The sequence below is a fragment of the Conger conger genome, chromosome 9 (genome assembly GCF_963514075.1).
Source record: "Conger conger chromosome 9, fConCon1.1, whole genome shotgun sequence".
NCBI classification, from domain to species: Eukaryota; Metazoa; Chordata; class Actinopteri; order Anguilliformes; family Congridae; genus Conger; species Conger conger.
The window spans coordinates 17,827,819-17,847,119 of record NC_083768.1 but is presented as its reverse complement, the minus strand read 5'-3'; the positions used below and the strand labels follow the sequence as shown (position 1 = coordinate 17,847,119).

Below are 19,301 nucleotides of genomic sequence, written 5' to 3'. Positions count from 1 at the left end.
AAGTGGGGAGTTGAAAATGAATGAGACTGAGTACATTAGATATACAGTACCCATCAACCCAAATATAGACATGTAATCTTGCTGTCCTTTCTGATAATTTAGGTTGTCTGTTTATTTCCTGTATTCAATTATGAAATAATATCAGATGAGACAAAGAGAGAGAGAGAGAGAGAGAGAGAGAGAGAGAGAGAGAGAGTCTTAAGATATATTTAATGGGGGCAAGTATTATTTAAATACAATATAAGTGTGGTTGGCAGGGTATCAGCATCAATGTTCTGACAAAACCATGTTGACAGTGTATGATACGTACTTGCCTATTAGAGGGATACAAACACTACTGTATGACTATATAGACGTAGTCTATTACCTGGGATCCTATGTCAAGAATAAAATATAAACTTACACAAATGGCTAAAAATATTGCTATGCCGAAAAGCATAGCAAGTTATCTTAAAAGGTTTAAACAATCCTTTTGGACCGGGTTGTAGGCCTATTCTCATACTGCGCTCTCATACTACAGGTGGTCAGCACAATCCAACTTAATTGAATAATGAATAATGGTCAGCCTAGGACAACCACTTCTGTTTGTAAAGACAGTAACAGCTTCTCTGACAAGAGTGGTTTCATTCAGTCCGACATTATGATAACTGATTATGTAAATGTTGACTACATGGAATGTGAGCGCGACTGTTTGTAAACTTCACCTCCAAATTAGTTCGTATAATTAGGAATCGTGCCCTAACAGTAATTGCGTCATCAGCAAATAGCGATACCGTCCAGCAGGTGGCAATGTTTTCAAATACAGCATAACTACACGTTGCTGATAGAGCTGATGGTTTACTTGTAATCGCTGAAATTTCGGGGGTCTAAAGGTCTTTAATAAACACGCGGTCAATCCTGCGCTACCTTGGCACATCCACGGGTTACAATCTCGCCATCATAGCAATTGTGTTTTGCTTCCAGTACCCATTTAATAGGGTGTGTTTCTGGAAATAGTTTGACGCATCACATAATCCAAGCATTGTCTCCAAGATTCTCTGCAATTTGCACAATTGGGAAATATTAATGGTTTTGTATGTTGAAAAAAAAAAAGTTTATAAGTTTATCAGTATTAATGTATCCATCAAAAGCAGAGCAACGTTCAGCAGCGTGCAATGATTCAAAAATCAAATCAAAGATGGTTGCAGGTAACAATATAGGTCATTTAACCTGTATTTCTACAGTTCTTTAAACAACAATGATTGGAATTTTTTCTGCAATAGTACAATATATATATATTTACTATCGCAGAAAGAAAATATATATTGTACTACATATATATGTATATATTATTTGATATATATATATATATATATATATATATATATATATATATATATACTTCCCAATACAACTGTACATTTCTCATTGTGGGTTAGAACTGGTATCCATTTTCTAACTTTCATTGCAGCCGTATCCATTTGTGTGTCTAAGCGCATATATATTAATTGAAATACAGACGATTATGACATTTGGCATTGAGTATGTTCGTATGTAATTGTTCTTTTTCAGCAGTTCAACTGTTGCTGCGGTTCATGCCTTCACAAAGGGCACACCACAGCATACGCACACACAGTTGCGCGTTGTGAATCCCCATACAGTACTGTATCAAGCCGGCGCTCACCTCTCTAGTGATGTCAGTGTGGAGAGCCGCTGACGCATGCGTATTAAAGGCACACTAGTGGATCCTGTTTGTCTTCAACCCTACGCATCCACCAGCACGGACCATAGCATACGTGAAGAACTATCACCGAATTCAAATACATGATCCTCGCTTAATCACCCCAGCTCTCACCAGCAACCCAGCTGGATAACGACGAGCTATTGAAATACTTCGGAAATTTGCGAAAACAACCGACTGAGCTCTGGAGATTGGAGCAAATCGTTACAGTTTTTGTTATTTTTGGGATAAATTTCCTCCTCGCGTGTGAGGATGAGGTTGACCAACAGCAGACGGTGCTCAACAGTGGATGGGGACGGAAAGGAGCTGGCTCCCCCCTTTAGAAACCCCTTTGTGCATGACTTGCGGTTCACCCCCTTGCAGAAAGCCAAGGTAAGCACGCAATTCAAAGTGAACACGCGCGCGTAAAAAGATGTAGCAAGCAAGGTATCCGCTAACTTTGCGAGCTAGCAGTAGCTAGCAACCTACAACAAATTTTCCATTAGGATATTGTTCCAGCTAGCTACTTAGCTAACTAGCTGGCTACGCATGGACAATACAATTCAGAAGTGACTTATCGAAAGACAAGCTTCAAACCAGAACATATGGCTCCGATATAATTGTAGTTACTCAAGATATGATGTTTCTTATTTGATTTATTGTGGTCAATAAATGACCACATAACTATTGCTTGCGCAGTTTTGATACAGTGTTGCAAATCTTCATCAAATCATAGATAACGGTTACCGCGGTCGCCGACTACCTAGAAACATGGTCGCTTGGGCCCTCACCATCGGTTAATATCGGAGCTAGTCAGTTACATGCAACATGTCATTGTTCGCATATGAATTCTAGTGTACGGATTTGATGTAAACGCTTATCATTTCATTTGGATTGTAAACTGAACCTAGATTTTTAGTACCGTACCATTTACGAAGCTACAGTCAAGTTGACTGAAATAGGACGTTAAAAGCTCTGAGCGTACCGAATGTTGTCATAAATTAGAATGGCATGATACGTCTCTGATGCTTTTCCTGTATAGAGTGTTGTTGATAACTTTCCAGATTTCTGTGCCTTTTTTCCATCGTGACCACGCAACAGTGCCCACCTGTATGTTGCTAGGGTAGTTGCCCACAGCTCCATCAGCGAATCTAAGCCAGTTTCTAGCTATCACGGTTGTTGATACACGCTAGCCCGTACATACGCGGCTAGTTCGTAAATACGATGCTAGTTGTGTCTAATATGAAGGTAATGTACGGACCCGGAGTACCCTACAGACTGCACGCGAGTGTTGATTACAATGAAAGTGAATTAGTCGAGAGCAGGTCCACGTGATTGCCCCTCCACGCCCCTCATACATCACACATGTTCGATATTTTAATATTAAACTATTAATGTATACAGTTGATTGTATCTTAAGGATGAAACCAGCAAACTAATGTATTCACCTTGCTCAAGCTACATAATAATGACATGGTATATGACACAACTGAACCGGTTTTATAATGGTTAAATCTACATAAGCAACATATTTTAATTTAATATACCCCTGAGGATGGTGCAGTCAATTTTGTCAACGCTACATTTATGTGTATTTGCAAATCTATACCATTTGCGTGGACGTCTTCGTCTGCGTAGAAAAAGGGAAAATCCTTTTTCATCCTTGAAATCTGCAACCAGATGCAGTGATTTCGTTTGGCAATATAGGAAAACTAGTACTAAACGTTTATAAAAATCTTGTATAGTGTCTCTGAATTGGAAGCAGACTCTCGCACGTGCCACATTGTGCTGCATGTTGACCTTAACCACGATGTTTCTAAACACGTCCGTCTTTGATCACAGAACTAGAGCTTCCTCCTAATTCTTGCAGTATCATTGTGTATTGCAATTAACTTTCCAGTCAGGTTCCTTTCCAGCATTGTGTGCATTTCCACGGCAGTTTAAAAACGGAAGAAAAAAAAAACAATCTTTAAGATCTCAAGAATATCCATACTATTCTTTGCCTGTAAGTTTGCTTCTTCATCCTAACCTATTATCATAATGCTGCTGTGTTGTGACGGTGTGTTTTGACTGTAGATAAGGAGTTATTTCATATGCACATTGCTATTTCCAAAGCTCATAGACATTTAAAAAATATACTTTCAAATGTAAATCTGTCTCTCTGAAGATGTGACAGTTTAGACATGCCTTAATCCAACCCCTTTGTCCTGCCCTGCATGATGGATAGCTTCTTTTCAGGGTCAACTGGTAGTAACCTGTTGACCTGCATCTCGCCTCATTGATATATCTGTAAGGGAGAAGTGACCTCTTTGTCTGACTGTTCATGGTGGATGTGCTATACGTGTGCCTACTGTTGCTGATCTGCAGATGTCTGTGTGAAGGTCTACTCCTAGCGATTTGCAATTGAAATCTTCAAATGAAATCTTTTGTGGTTTCAGTTTGTGCATTCTCTCTGAGTAAGGTGAGTTCTGGCTGGCTCAATTGATAGCCTGATCATTGTATCAGTTCATTAAATCCCATTTTGTTTCTGGCACAATGGCTTACAGTGTCTTTTCTTATACATTGATGAAGCTGGACGATTGCTGGACGAAGCTTTTTCTTGCAACTTGCCATATGGCTGCGCCACACCCAAGGTTTGAAACGACACACTGTCCACAGATCAAGTTCCCCTAATCACTGTTCCTCATCACTGATGGCAAGAGCATCCCAAGAGGATGATATGCACTCAATTCTTCTATTTCGGTCTCGCACACGTCCTTTAAATATAATCTCACATTGAGTTGAATTAAGATGCATGCCCACATCCGCAGTTCGGATACGACGGCGATCATTTTAACAACGATTTATACGTCAAACATTGACATTTAGAAAAAAGAAAAGAAAAACAGGAAGTCATTTGCAGTGTACGTGCAATTAATCTCCATGCTATCAATAATAGCCATCCAGGGTTGGTTACCATAGACAGCCCCCCCTCTCAGTGTGAATTATAAGCCTTACAATGTCAATAAACAAGACGCTTGAGAGGGAAGAGCGCGTCCCCGGGATCCGACTGTTCAGCTGTAGAGTGACCATGCGCCAATGCTGAGGGACTGGAGGTACCAGCATGCTTCCTCTTCATAAACAGGCACAAAGGTCAGCCATACTTTCCAGTCAAGGCAGCAGTGTGTGTGTTATATAATGCCCGGCTGCTCTCTCTGTATCTAAATCACTTGTGCTGTAACATTAAGGAGCTGGTTTGCTGTTCGTTTGAACTGGAAATGCAAAAGAGAGAGAAAAAAAAAACATGGATAAATGTAAAGGCTGAATGTGGGAAAATGACTTTATTTTATTTTAGTGTTTGTTATATTATCAATAGAAATCATCATTGCTGAACAAATTCTGCTCTAAGATTCTTCAACTTCTGCCAATTGACTTAAATGGCATGTCAGACTGGTGGTGGTACATCAGAATCTTTGGAATGTTTGGAAACCTCCCAACTTTGGAACTTCAATCCCAGAGTGCTAGTGTTTGCCCCAGTCATTCATGCTCAGTTTTTTTTGTTAATGCTATAGACTTTCATTCATAATTTTGAAGCGGTTATGGTAACTGTCAGTGAAGCGGTTGCTTGGCTGGGGTGTGAAGTCCGTCTCCACTGGGGGTTGAGGTGTTTCCGATGACGTGGTGTTAACCCACAGAGATTCCTCCTTGTCTGTGTTAACTGGAATGTATTTCAGCCGCTTTTGGGTGGATGGATGGATATGTAGACCTGGACCATGTCACAAATCTTATTCTGGGCTGATCTCCCTTTCCTTCCCCCTGTTCCCCTTCCTCTCCACCTTGTCTTCCTTTTAACCCCATCTTCCTTGTACCTATTAACCCCCTCTTCTTTTCCTGCGTTCTCTCTATTTCCCATGCATCCTCACCCATTTTTCCGGTTTCCTCTCTCTTTACTCCCTCCTAATCCTTCATTGTTTGTCATATTGGACACACATTTGTTTTTAGAAGCGTCTTCTAAAGTATCTTCCAATACTGAAGAGTCTTGTCAAATCTCAGCAATGCACAATTACAAATGGTCCTATGAACTGTGTGTGGGGTGGTAAAGTTAGAGCAGCTGTTGAATAAGCAAAGCGCAGGTCAGGACAGCGTGTAGTCGCGTACAGTATGCAGGTTCATGGGTCATGGCTCCGTTGGGCATTTTGGGAACGGGAATGCGCCCCTCCTCACAAACTGCATTGCGACACTGAAGGCGGTAGGGGGGCGGGGGGGGCAGGGGGTTATTTGCACCGCCATGTGCTGATCAGCATTTATCAGAACATGAAGCCAAGGCTATAAAACCACATGGAAAACTCACAAAGTGTAGCTTAGGCTCCTCTTCTACAGGCAAAATGTAGGTACAGTATTACTGGTGCAGTAGATGCACCAGGATTTCTGCCTGTCATTTGCAAGGTTGATTGATAGTGTTGCTTATCAGCCAGGAAGTGGTGTAATGTTTCTGTCTACTCTTGCTAAGAATTTCGCAGGGCTGTGATACTTCTGGTCTCAACCTTGTTTTCTCATTGCTTTGACTTCTAGATCTATCTAGAGCATCTTCACTGGTAGTCCGTTAACTGTATAGCATAAATGTTGAAGGAAGCACCACTGTCAATGGAAGACAATATTTTTTTGTCTGGTGAGTTGCTACCCAATGTAGCAAGTTCAACATGTAACACAATTTTCCAATTCAATGTTTTGAGATTCTGATTAATTTACTGCCAATGCAAATGAGTGTGGTACAGTGAAAATACCCTTTCACTCCCATATGAAAATACTGTTACTTTATACTAGTTTTGAAGTGTAAAACTGTGCGGAGTGATTTTGGTAATATTAATTTAATGTAGTAATAAAGTCTAGGGATTCTCCTTTTGTCTTCACATTTGTGTGAAATGACAGATGTAGGTTCTGAACGTTTAGCCATCTGTCAACATTAAATGAATCTGTTCAACAGCTGCTTTTCATTGTTGGAGTTCTTCTATATCATTTTGATGTTTGACTTGACAGGTGTCAATACTTCCTGTGGATACTTAACTGTGAATGCATCAATGTGTTTTGCTTTAAAAAAAAAAAAAAAAAAAAAAAACAGGCCTGCTACTCTATTTGTGTCAGTGTATTGTATTGATGTTGATCGTCTGAAATGCCTGCTTTTAGCATTAAGAGCACACTTTAAGCGATCAATATTAAAGTGGAACATAGGACCATCTAATCAGAAGTACAGTAGTTCATTGGACCATGCAGGCAAATGAGGGATCCACAGCGATTTCATGGTGGGTAGCTCCAATTTCATGTGTGAGTTTTGTTCATTTTTCTGATTAAAAACAGATAATAAACACAGAGTTTATTCCTTGTGGAGTTTTGTTGTTTTGTGGTACACTGTTTGGGCGCGAACTGGTAACCGTTAAAGTGTCTCAAAGTTTCCTCAACCTGCACATATGAGAACCTTACCGAGATTAAATGTCTTGGATAACAGCTGTAGAGTTTCCAGCCCATTTCTTCTGACTGTGCCTGTGTGCAACACTCCCGCTGCCCTGAGAGTGCAATTGGGCACATTGTGCGGGCTGTTATATTAATAGTGTTAATTTAATGTTGATGCTGATGGAGTATGGGTGAAAAGTTGAGGCCTTTCATTATTCAGGAGAATAAGAGGCCCTCAGGCTCTGAAATACTGTAGTTTTGCCATATTTGGTCAAAGCTGAAATGGGTCTTTATTACTATATTTTTGTTATTGTTATTGTTATTATTATTATTATTATTATTATTATTTTATTATATATATTTCAATAGTCTTCCTCTCAAATAGAAGGCATGCGTCTTCCTTTCAAATCCTTGAATTACCTCACCACAACAGCAGCGTTATCCTACAGATGTTAATCCATCCATCATTTATCCCGTGTGTGAGTGAAATTGCCGTGTTTCATTTACCTGACACTCATATCTTGCAATGTGTCTCTCAAAAGCATAGTTTACCTCAATAGTGAACTGAGAATTGACCCAAAGTTAGTGAGGTATTACGCTCGCAGTAATATGTACTGAATACCAGCAAGAGATTGGTTGTCCCTCTTGGGCAAACTCAGTGGAAGAGGTTTAATGACAAAGGGAGGTGAGACGAGTGCAGTTACAGCAGAACTTCAGTGCTCAGAAGTTTCTAGAGAACCTGTTGTTATGAAACATTATAAGTTGTTTATCTGGAAAATGGTTTGAACATTTTTATGGAGTGGTGAAACATTTGAAGCTTATTTTTTACGTGAGGTATAGGCTACCTTTTGTTTGTTTTTGTAGTAATAAGATCAATTACACTTCTCACTTTTCCAGCAAACTGTGTACACAAAAACTTCAGAAACAATCCTTCTATACTTTTATACTTTGTCACATAGGACTCTCTTTTGCTTGCTATTTTTTACCAAGAGAAATTAGTTTTGATCTTAAAAAGACTTTGTCATAAAATGCTGTGGATAGTAATGGCAGTATGAAATTGATTTATGAGCCTTATGAGACGACAGTCCCTTTGCCAGACATTTTTTACTGCAGGAGCATACATAGTTTGATAACCCTGCACTGCTAGAGTGCCGTTTAAGACTATTTTTAAAATTAAAACATCCTCACTGCGATGAGTATAAAAACTGAAATGACAGTTATTGCTGCATTTCTCCAGACATTTACAGCCCGTCACCTCGACGGGAACTGCAGCAGATGGAAACTGCATGTGTTCCAAGCGGCAATTAGAAGTCAGCATTGATATGCAGTGAAGCAGTTGATATTGGAATGAATCTAAATATGATTACGAGGCAAAGGACGTGGTTGAGGGGGAAGTGATACAGGGTGTCTCGACCTGTTGAACTTTTTCAATGGTGTTTCGTTTCATGTCGAGTATTTCCTGCAGCGCTATCTGTACATAGCCACACTCATTCATCCAGCTTTTGACTGACGAAGGCCTTTTTCATACTGACTGGCCTTGACTTGTGTTGGTGCATTCTTCTCCTCCACCACGGGCAGTATGCTTGCATCCTGTTTTATTTCCTCTGCCAAAGAAGTTGCAACTTGCAAGTCAGTTCTTGTGTACAAATATGGCAAGTCTCTGAATGATGCATAATTGGCGTTTTGGCTCCCGTCAACCAGTAGAACACGCTGTACTTGCTCAGAGTAGCCGTCAGCTTATTTTCATGTTATTTCGAGAATGTCACTGCCACATTGTCAGCATGGAGTTTATTTGGTGTAATGACTGAACGAGACGTTGCTGTAATATCGTAATTTATTCCCCTTATCGTTTTTTTAAAATGTTTTGACAAAGGCACCTGGAGCTACCCATATCAGACCCCAGGGAGAACCAAAACAAAGACATCTTCTCAGGCAATATCCACCCTCGGCAATGGAGAGAAAGGGCAAATGAAATGTTATCACTTTCCCGCCTTGTTTTCCATTATTCTCCATTTGAGAGCTCGTTTCAAGACTAAGTTGTTTATTATTAATACAAAGATGAAGGAGTTATGGTATATATATTTGTGGTAATATATTTCTGTATCGCTGCACTGTAAACAAGCTCATGGTAACGTAATTGGCGCCACAGAAAGAAAACGAAAACAATACTGTCTTGTGGAAATTGCTTTACGCGAAAGTCTCCAGTGCTACAATAAGGTAGTGGTGTAGACAGTAATACAGGAACCTCCAGTTTCTTTTCTGCTTCAGAACTGAGTCCTTATTCTGCTCCACAGACTGAATCACTTCATGAAATTAGCATAGGTTTCAAACGAACATGTCCAAACACTCTTTAAATGTTAAAACATTTGAATGGATTTATCTTTTAGCAATTTATTTAGTTTTTTTTTTTTGTGAAATTTTAAAGACGGGTACAGTCCCATGGTGTTGAGCCTGCAGTGGGCCTGCTCTCTTCCAGGAGCCTGGGGTAATGGAGCAGAAGGCTGTAGTGTAGTAAAGGCTGATGTCCCTCCCCTCTCCACGAGCGTCAGCCAGCCCTCTGACCCAACCAGCCACGCAAGGAGCCCCACCCGCATTAACCAATGGGTCAGCTAGCTAAATTAGTTTAATGAATGGAAAAATTTGTGTTAACAAGCCCACCACCAAGTCTCAAGACTGTAAAGTTTTGGGAAAAACCCTTTATAAACAGATGGTTGTATTATACACTGGGTACATGGGTTGACCCACATCACCTTGCACATCACCTTGCAATTTGGTTTCAACTTCATTTAACCTGGAGGTGTCAGGTTTGTTTCGCAGGATATTTGTAGGATAGTCGGCACTATTTTTAGCTTGATAAAGACCTCATATGGCCCTGTAATGGCCTCTGTGCTAAAACATCATTCTGCCAAAGCTGGCCTGTGATGGTAGCAATGCAGCAGTAGTACTGCTACTTGAAGACAGCATGGGGTTTTCTGTAACAAAGATGAGTGAGAAAATACATCCCAAATTTGAGTCCCTCTTTAGCTAACCAGCACATTGTGAAAGCACAAACTAGGGCTGCACTATATGAGGAAAATATGATATGCTATAATTTGTTGTGATGTCGATATGATTTGCGATAAATATTGAAGTTTGCACAGTCCTTATGTCTTTCTGTTTTTGGGTACATTGACCCCAGCCAGTGAATAGCCTATGCACGCTGAATAGAATATTATGTGCCAATAGTGTCAATAGGCGTCAGAATTCAAAATCTTATAACAAAACACAGACACCCATACATATGGGTCCAGTTAATATGATTCTTCACTCAGTGAGCAACCTTCTCTCTGAGTGCATGAATAAATTATTTAATTATAAGAGGTTACAATAAAAATACTTCATTTAAATTGTTGGAGAGCAATACATATCACAGAAAAACACCATTAAGCCAGTCCAAATACATCCAGTAAAAGCCCATAATGAGTCACCAGCAAGAATAGGTGGTGGAGGTAGCCTACAAGCTGTAGCCAGGCGTTGAGAGAGAATAATTTAGCCATCATATAGGGAGGTAAAGTGGATGTTTCGGGAACAATACTTACGGTATACCGCTCCCTATTAAATAGATTATTAATCATTATTACATGGACAGACAAGGTAATTTGTATACACAGCATTGTAAATTCCAAGCAAATCATCTGCAAAAGGAAAGGATTCTAAATTGGTAAAGTGGGGTGGACTGCTCAGAATGTCTACAATATACAATTATAAATTGAGATCGATTCAAGCCCTGCTTGCTGTTGGGATGTGTATGAATTGTAAATTGCTGACCATAAAACCATTCTGCTGCAAACTGCATCTCATTCCAGTTTTGCTAGTAAGTGAATGGCTGTGCCCGCTAACTTAACACAGCACGTTCATCTGGCAAGCAGAGCTGACATACTGTTGGATTACAATGTTTACTGCTTACCTACGATTTTGTCCCAACTTCATCATCAAGGAAAATCTGTCCGTATATTTATATTGGTGCCGTCTGGCGAAAAGAGACCCATGCCATTTGGCACATTCAGCTGTGAGTAGTTTTACTAAGTAGTAAAGTAATTAAAATTTGGCACAACCTCATGTGTTTACTTAAGTTTGAAATGCAAATACTGAAGTAATAGTTACTTACGCAAGGAAATTACGAGGATAATCAAAAATATTAATAGCACAAACTAGCGATGTTTTAAAATACACTCCATTAGATTTCTTTGTCATCCAGTTGATATTCTGTGTCCATGCACAATTCCAAGTTGGTAAGAACCATGGGGAATGGTGTACTTTAAGTGAACTAATGTGAAACAATCACACATGGTTCTGCATTGCATGGACATTTTTCAGCCTAGAACTCTGCTCATTCACATGGTGTTCCCTTTGCCATTTCCGTTTTGATGAGGCCTCCGGCTCTTGAGTTCACTTGTGACAACTCCGTGCACTGTATGCGCTGATTTGATTGGCATCCATTCAAGTGCTGACTTCTAAAGGTGAGGGCTTGCTTCATAAATTTTATTGCATTACATTTTCTTGCCTTCCCCTTAACAGAGTAATAAAAATTCAATTTGGTTCAAAAAATTCAGTTGGTTTTTCCAAGAGAAACTGAAGTAAATTTATTTAACTGGAGGTTTATGACAGCTGTGCCATTTTGCAGTATCAGGGTTTTTTTCCTGCACAGAGAATTCTCAGGTGGTCACCCTGATCATTGTCCATGCCGTCTTGACAGAAATGTGACCAGTGTCAGTAAAGCCCATTTCAAAAGCCTCCCACACAGTCGATTGCTGTGCTTTGAATACTGTAATGTAATCAACACTAACGCTCCTTCTGAAGGTGGTGATGACAAAGAAAAACAGTTGTAAATCTGCAGGTTTTTGGCTGGCAGCAGTGCTGGCTTGGTTTTGGGAACTTTTTCTGACAAAATAGTTCTTGTTGCGTTGTTTAAGAGGTTGGAATTCTGATCACAACTGACATTTCACTTTGCATTTATGGAATTTAGAATTATGAGCATGACCACTTGAAGCCGCATGCCACTTACATAGGACTTGGCTAATATTGCCACAGCCGATGTGAATGTGTTTTCAAGATATATATTATTTAACAAGCATTATTTTTGAAACTTCACCAATATAATTAATAATTAAGTTTTATTTATATTATTTTTTATAATGAACTACTTTAAGTAATTAAATATTATTTACTCATTTTTAAGGGCAGGGGAACACTGGCATGACCTGTGGTATCAGTTCTGACTACAAATGCATAATTGTTTTTGAAGTTAATTGTCAAATTATGTACTTTGAACAAACATAAAGGATATGTAAAGAATATGTTCAGAATTCAAAATACAAAACACACACACATAAATATGGGTTTGGTTAATATGATTCTTCTAATTTCTTCTTAATTCTAAATCAGGTCATTTTCACATTGCTGTGTTAACATTGTTGCTGGGGTATAATTATTACATGGACAGACACATTTGGGCTCATGTTTATACACAGCAATGCAAATGGGCAAGCAAATCTTTCTCCTGTAAAAGTAACCACTTTTGCCATTTTGAGCCAGTAAAACCCCTGATTATGAACAAATGTTTCAAGGTACCAATAGGTAATTTCGGACTCCTAATGGTCAAGAGAGGAATTGTACCAACAAACAAGTGACTTCTGAAATCTTGATTTTGGTGTGCTACGCAACACTATTTATATTTTTTGTCTTCTAAGTTTTCATTTGAACTAACCAACTATATTATGAGCAAGCAAGGTATTTGGCTATGTAACTAGCTGGCTGTATACCTAAGGTATGATAGTCTAGCACAAATGATGCAACTGTAACTTACAGTTTGAGAGAAATAAAGGTTGCTAAACACTGATGATTGAACATGTAAAGAGATAAAAGGGACGTATAGCTGCCCAAATTGCACTCCAGACAAGCGATCACTGAAACTCTATACTATTGCTTATCTAGTTAGAAAACAATACCAGTTCGCTATCAATAAAAACAAGCAAATTACTTATTACTAGTTAGCTTCCGGAATTTACAAATAACCACCTGAGGCACAGCGCTTGTGCACTATCCATCGCGACTATGTTCGTATTGTCTCTGGCTATTTTATCGTAAATGGATATTTGTAAACTTGTCAAACAAACTAAAGCTTATTTGCTTGTTGCTACTGATAGCGAACTGGTATTGTTTTATAACTAGATGTGTAGTCTTTGCTTGGATAATAAGCAATAAAAACAGCAATTGGCTGTTGCAGTTAGAACAAATTTTCAACCAGTGAGCTTGAATTGTTGTACAACTGTACAATGTTTTGATAGATTGAGGGCCCGACAAATGTACACTTTGAAACCCAAATTTAAGGACTATAAACACAGGCAGAGGGTGAGTCAACATGTCTGTAAGCCTAATAGGAAGGATTTGCAATGGTCTTGTAACAATGTTTTAACACAAAAATCTTACCTAGTGTACCTTTAAGACTACATCAGTGACCACATTCTACCATTCTAACTTGATTAGTGACATTTCTCATGTGTTCATTAATGACCTGGTCTGGTTAGGCCTTCAGGTCTATGTTTTAGGGTATCTATAGGTCAATAGGGTGCTATAGGTTTTGAAGTAGACCAATGGTATATTAAGGGTTTATACAGTTTGCATGCATTGTTGTGTGTGATGCTATTATTTAAAGGTACAATTTGTCTTCATGTCTGACAAGTAGTGAACATGCATACATCCATGAGGTGTCTGGAGGCTGTTAAACATTGGAGTGAAATTAGTACCAATGTTCATTATGAGAGTGGAACCTGGATGACTCATAAGTACTCATAATTGTCCATTGTAAACAGTTTTGTAACCTCTCGGATGCTGCCGAATCTGAACTGAAAACAAAGCTTAACTTTTGAACCTGTGAAGCAGGCCTACGTGTAGCCAGGCAGCGAGGATCCTAATGACTCAGCATATTTTCACATGACTGACCTTGAAAGCTGCAGGCTGCTGTCATCTTTAGGGTAAGCCTACATTTCCTGATTCATGCAGCATGTTAATATTCCACATTGAAAGATCCAACCGAATCAACGAGTAGTTGTCAAAGTGAAAAAAGGCTAGCTGAAAACTCAGCGCCTAGGTTATATCGCATTCTCACCCCATGGTTCGTGGTCCCTGTGCAACAGGGGAAGTTTTAATCTTTCTTTCTCTTGAGGGCACTCTCTCACTCACTCTCACACACACACACACACACACACACACTCTCAGTCACAATCTCTCTCTCACAGACTCTGTCACAGTCTTTCTCTTTGTTTTTCCACTTATGTTTTTGCTCGATCTGTTTTTGTGCACAAAACAAAGAGCTGGTTCTGCTGAGCTCAGTTGTGTGTTGAAGCTTGGCAGCGTTGCGCTAAATGCTTAGAGGGGTTATGCAACCGCTAATGAAATGGTTCCCTCTCCAACCCATCATAATTGGGGTGCCTAACCATCAGAGAATTCTGAACATTTGTTTTGCTGTTTTGGTTTTTGCTCATTCTTATATTTTCTTATATTTTTAGTTTGCTTTTCATTTTCATTTTTCTGTGACTGTTTTTGCACTTTTACTAAGATTAGTTGTTGCAATTGAATTAGCTGACCTGAGCACATGGGTGGGCGACTAACACTCTGAAACAAACATCGTGCCAATCCTCTATTTTTAGCATAACCAAGATGGATTTTTGACCACATAGACAGCAGACAAAGCGCATTGTTAAAGAAAGAGACCGACATAAAGCACATAGTTGCAGACTGTTTAATTAACCTAATTGTGCTAATATTGTACTGACCAAATCCTCTGGGATATTTTCTACCCAACCACCATCTCTTCTTATTTATTGCATTATCTGAAATTCGGCCATTTTACACCTTTTGGAAATCAGTCTCAAGCAAAAAAATAGAACAATTGCTATAACACAAATATAAATGTTAAATAAATAGCTATTTTAATTTCTATATTATACGATTCCAGACAAGGAAAAAATCACGGTCTCCCATTTAAAATGCAGTATATGTTCAGAGTTGCATAACAAAATTTAAGTTGTGCTTAAAATTCTTAGCTATGAATATTTCTCTATCTTCTATGGATTATATAATTTAACTAAGGATGTGGAAGCGGATTATACCCATGATGCATTCTGGCCTAGGTGCTAGGGATTCCCAGGGGACAGGAGTTACAGGAGATTTGGTGGGAGGGAGGATGGATGGACGCCGTAAATGCTGTCAGCTCCACGTTAAAATTTTAATGCGGAGCACTTTGATGCGTCTCGGATGCGAGTGTTGTTGTTGAGAGGCTTGCTCCTTCGCCGAGCGCTCATACTTAACGGAGTTTCAATAGGAGGGGCGGCAGCTGGTGGGGAGGGAGCTGCTCCTTGGTCTGCAGTGCCCGGGGGAATAGGGGAGAGCGGCATCCTGTCGGGGGTGGTCGCCTCTACCTCCCCTGCCTGACAGCTGTGCTTGGCCCCAGGACCCGAGGTAGCAAGAAAAGGGCACGTTCCCCACTGCTGGGTAACAACTCCTCCCAGCCCCCTGTCTCCTCCCACTCCCGGGTCTGCCCCACCCCCTTCACCAGTGACTGTTGTTAACGTGTGCCCACTTTCCGAGACGCCGTCGTTTGACTCGCAAATTCACAGCCGGTTTTTGCACTGAGCAGCAGTTTGAGCATTTCGGGTCTACCAGTGGTTCACTGTTAAAGATACCCAGCATTAATCTTGGCATGCCGCTAAGGGCAGAGTTTCCGGCCGACTGCATTTTAACGTCTTGTTTCGCAGTGGATTTCTTTTTCTGAACCCGGGCAGACAATGCGGTGTGTTTGTGTGGGGGGAGGTGTTGTTAATCAGGGACATGTGTGTGAAAGTTGATTCATCAGCGTCTGCTGTTTAATCCCTACGCCGGTGCCGTTTGCGTAATCCGGTTACTCCCAGACTGTCGTGTCTGTCCAGCACTGACGCGTATTCGCGCGGGATCTGTCATGTCCTCTGAGAACCACGTGGTCTCCGTGTGGCTCGGCTTGCAGGATCAGTTCACAGCTCTACAAGGAAGCGTGCCATGCACTTCAGAAAAGTGTCTAATGTCCTGCAACGGCAGCAGACCTGGGCTCAAAAGCTTAATTTGCTCCGCATTTGACTAAATGCTCCGCATTTGACTAAGCTTGCCTGGTGTTTTTGGAAGAAATGAAATGATCCCAAAAGTGTAAACCCCGGCCCATCTGCTCGTCCTTGCAGGCCCAGGCAAGATCAATAGAGCATTGGACAGTATTTGAATCCTTAAACAAATGCTATTTGAACCCCGGTCTGAACTGTGGCGGCTTGGCGGTGACCGATCTAGGGCCCTTCCACTTGAGCGTCGGGCGGGGCAGGCCGCTAGGTGCAGGAGGCGTTCCGGGCATCGGCGTCAACACCTAGGAATTTCCGTCCCCCTAACTCAGTGGGCAGCGTCCAGGTGCCGTCGATATCTTTCCACATTCCGACCCTCCTCCGAGCACCCGGAGGCTTCCGACGTAAAACTGCCGGGATACACGGAGCGCATTCCTAAAAAATGGGTCACATTCGTGCTGAAAAGCAGTGTGTACGACTGACTCCCCCCACTCCCCCCCCGGTTAACGGCGAGCTGTCCAGCTCATTTCCTCTCGTCGTTGCAGTGGGGAATAAAACAAACATTAAAATGCTAAATCCAGAAAAGCAACAAGCGGCGGTACGATTACAGCGCAGTAAGCCGGGAAAGAAAGGAACAGCTTAGAGGTTTTTAGTGGCGGTGTAGCCCATCCGTCACAGTGCTTGGGCTGCGCCGGGCGTAGCGAGGGCCCGGCCTTGGAGTGACTGCGCCATCAATCACGCGGCTCGTCCCTGGGTGGAGTCAGCCGCCCCGCTGCATTACGTGCTCGAGGATGGCCCTCGGTCGCGCCGAGGAGGAAGTTCCTGTCTGCAAGATACTCGCCTTAAAGAACACAGCGGTCGAATGTTTACATGCGACACAACGCCAGGTCGACCCGTTAGACCGTGACGTTCACGTCAGAGGCTGGGCTTGGACATGGCCCGGGCGTTCTCATTCCTCGAGAGCTGGCGCTGGTTTTGGAGAAGTAAGTTCGCAGTTTTGATATCTCAAATAGCTTTGTGTGGTTGCAGCACTGGCTAATTGATTTATTGGAATGTGCATTAAAAATGCAGGATTCATTATTTTACAATCCTGTTCTTCATGAATGCTGCATTTTTATGCCCATTCCAGTAAAGCACAATCAAATTATAATTTCAGTGTATTGACATTGTATTTTAAGCGTTTGGCTGCCTCTGAAGAAATTAAGCAAAGGCCTTCAGAAATCACCACCATCCTTAAGTAGTAATTAATGATAAGTGCAATGGTCTAGCCTTAACACAGCAGCGATTGCTAATCTGCTGTCACTACAAATAAGAATTGACACAGAAGGGAAGGATTGGATTTCTGGGGGGAGGGAGGTTTAGGATAGATTGAAGGGGAATATGTGGAAATAATTAACACAATAATAATAATAATAATAATAATAATAATAATTTGTTATTTAGCTGACACATTTATCCAAAGCAACCATTGATTATAATTAGCATCCCCCGCGGAGCAATGTGGCGTAAAGGACCTTGCTCAAGGGCCAAACCGGATCTTATCATGGCTACATCGTGGCTTAAACCACCAACCATCCGGGGTCCCAGATGTGGAAGTGAGGAATGGTATTCAGGGTTGAGAAGTGGGGGGAGGTATTTCCTGAAGAGGTTTGTCTTACGGTTACGCCCGAAGGTGGGGAGGGAGGGACTCTGCTGGCCTGAGTGAAATGGGCAATTGTTCCACCATTGGAGAGCCAGTATGGAGAAGTCTGGGCTGGGAGGAGTGATGAACAGGAGGGGACGGTGAGACGCCCGGTGGCAGCAGCAGTGTAGAGCTGTGGGGTCCGTAGACCAGGACCATGGTCAGGAGATAGGGAGGTGCAGCTCCTTCAGCTTTAGGTGTTTGGGATTTAGCGGGCGCTCATAGCCAGAAAAACTCGTACAGCTTGTTTTCTTCACATGCTATCCGTTTGCACAGCTGGAAATTTACTGAAGCTGTTCAGGTTCAGGACCTTGCTCAAGGGTACAACTGCTTTGCTGAATGTGAATGCCGAATCAGACTTATACCCTCAGTGTAACGGATCTCATTCTCTAACCATTCATGCTACGTTGTTAGCCCCAACTACTTTGCTAGCTCTCTATCATTGTTGGATGAAGCAAGCCTGAGAGCACATTATCTTGTTTTTCCAAAGGCAATTATTTTGTTTTAGTACTTCAAATTTTCCAAAGTATCTCACTTATGACGTGGTAGTTTTGTGTAGTTTTCCACTGGTCATAAGAACCAGGTGGCCCAGATGGTGCTTCTTTGAGGAACCTTCCTTCCTCAAGAGCCTTATAGAGGAGTTTACCGGCAATGTACCTTACCTATGAATAAAATGAATTAATATTTTGGTTCCTTGCAGTTTGGGACAGGGCGGTACAGGTAGACTGTGCTTCAGAATGTTTTGTTTTGCATTGTGTGAAAATTGTTGTCATTTTCTATGGCATTGGATCTGTCTGGGGTCCTTCATTTGGCTGTTAGGAGCTGAAGAACTGTCCAAATGTGCATTTTGTGAGAATGAGGTCACACCTCATGATGTTGGAGAATTGGGAGTTTCAGGTTAAAGTGAAATGAAGATTGAACTGTCTCTCCTTCTCCCTTTCCCTCTCTTAGCTGGAAATGCGTGCATGTTGTGTGTAAACAAATCCATCACCCCTTCCATCTCTCTCTCTCCCCCTCTCTGTCCTCCTCCCCTCGTCCATCTCCGTGCCAGCGGAGTGGCAGTCAGGTGGTCTGTTCCCAGGAGACGCTGCTCCCCTGCTCCAGCCAGCGCCAGGAATCGTTTAATCTTCCTGTCAGCAGCAGCGGAGGCGCGGACAGCTGAGCCAGATAGATGAATAAACAGGATAGATCGTGTTTGAGCCTCTGTTGCCAGTCAGCCCCAACCTTTCTGTGCTTTGATATGAAACGGACTCATCCTGATATGAGCCTGGAAGAAAGACTGGGACATTTAGAAAAAAAAAAAAAAAAGCTGAATATTCTCATTGCAAAGGTCTGGCGTTTTGATCAGGAGGAGAAGGTGCTGTTCAGAGGGATT

At 41.3% G+C, this 19,301-nt stretch overlaps 1 protein-coding gene across 2 annotated transcripts in view; it reads left to right on the top strand.

Moving 5' to 3' along the window:
* The first annotated feature begins 1,737 nt into the window (after positions 1-1,737).
* lpcat1 (lysophosphatidylcholine acyltransferase 1) overlaps positions 1,738-19,301 on the top strand; it is a 52,675-nt gene continuing 35,111 nt past the window's right edge. For both annotated transcript variants that reach the window (XM_061255178.1, XM_061255177.1), the window contains exon 1: positions 1,738-2,092. In XM_061255178.1, the coding sequence (XP_061111162.1) occupies positions 1,973-2,092 (120 nt within the window). In that variant the 5' untranslated portion in view covers positions 1,738-1,972. The remainder of the gene's footprint in view (positions 2,093-19,301) is intronic.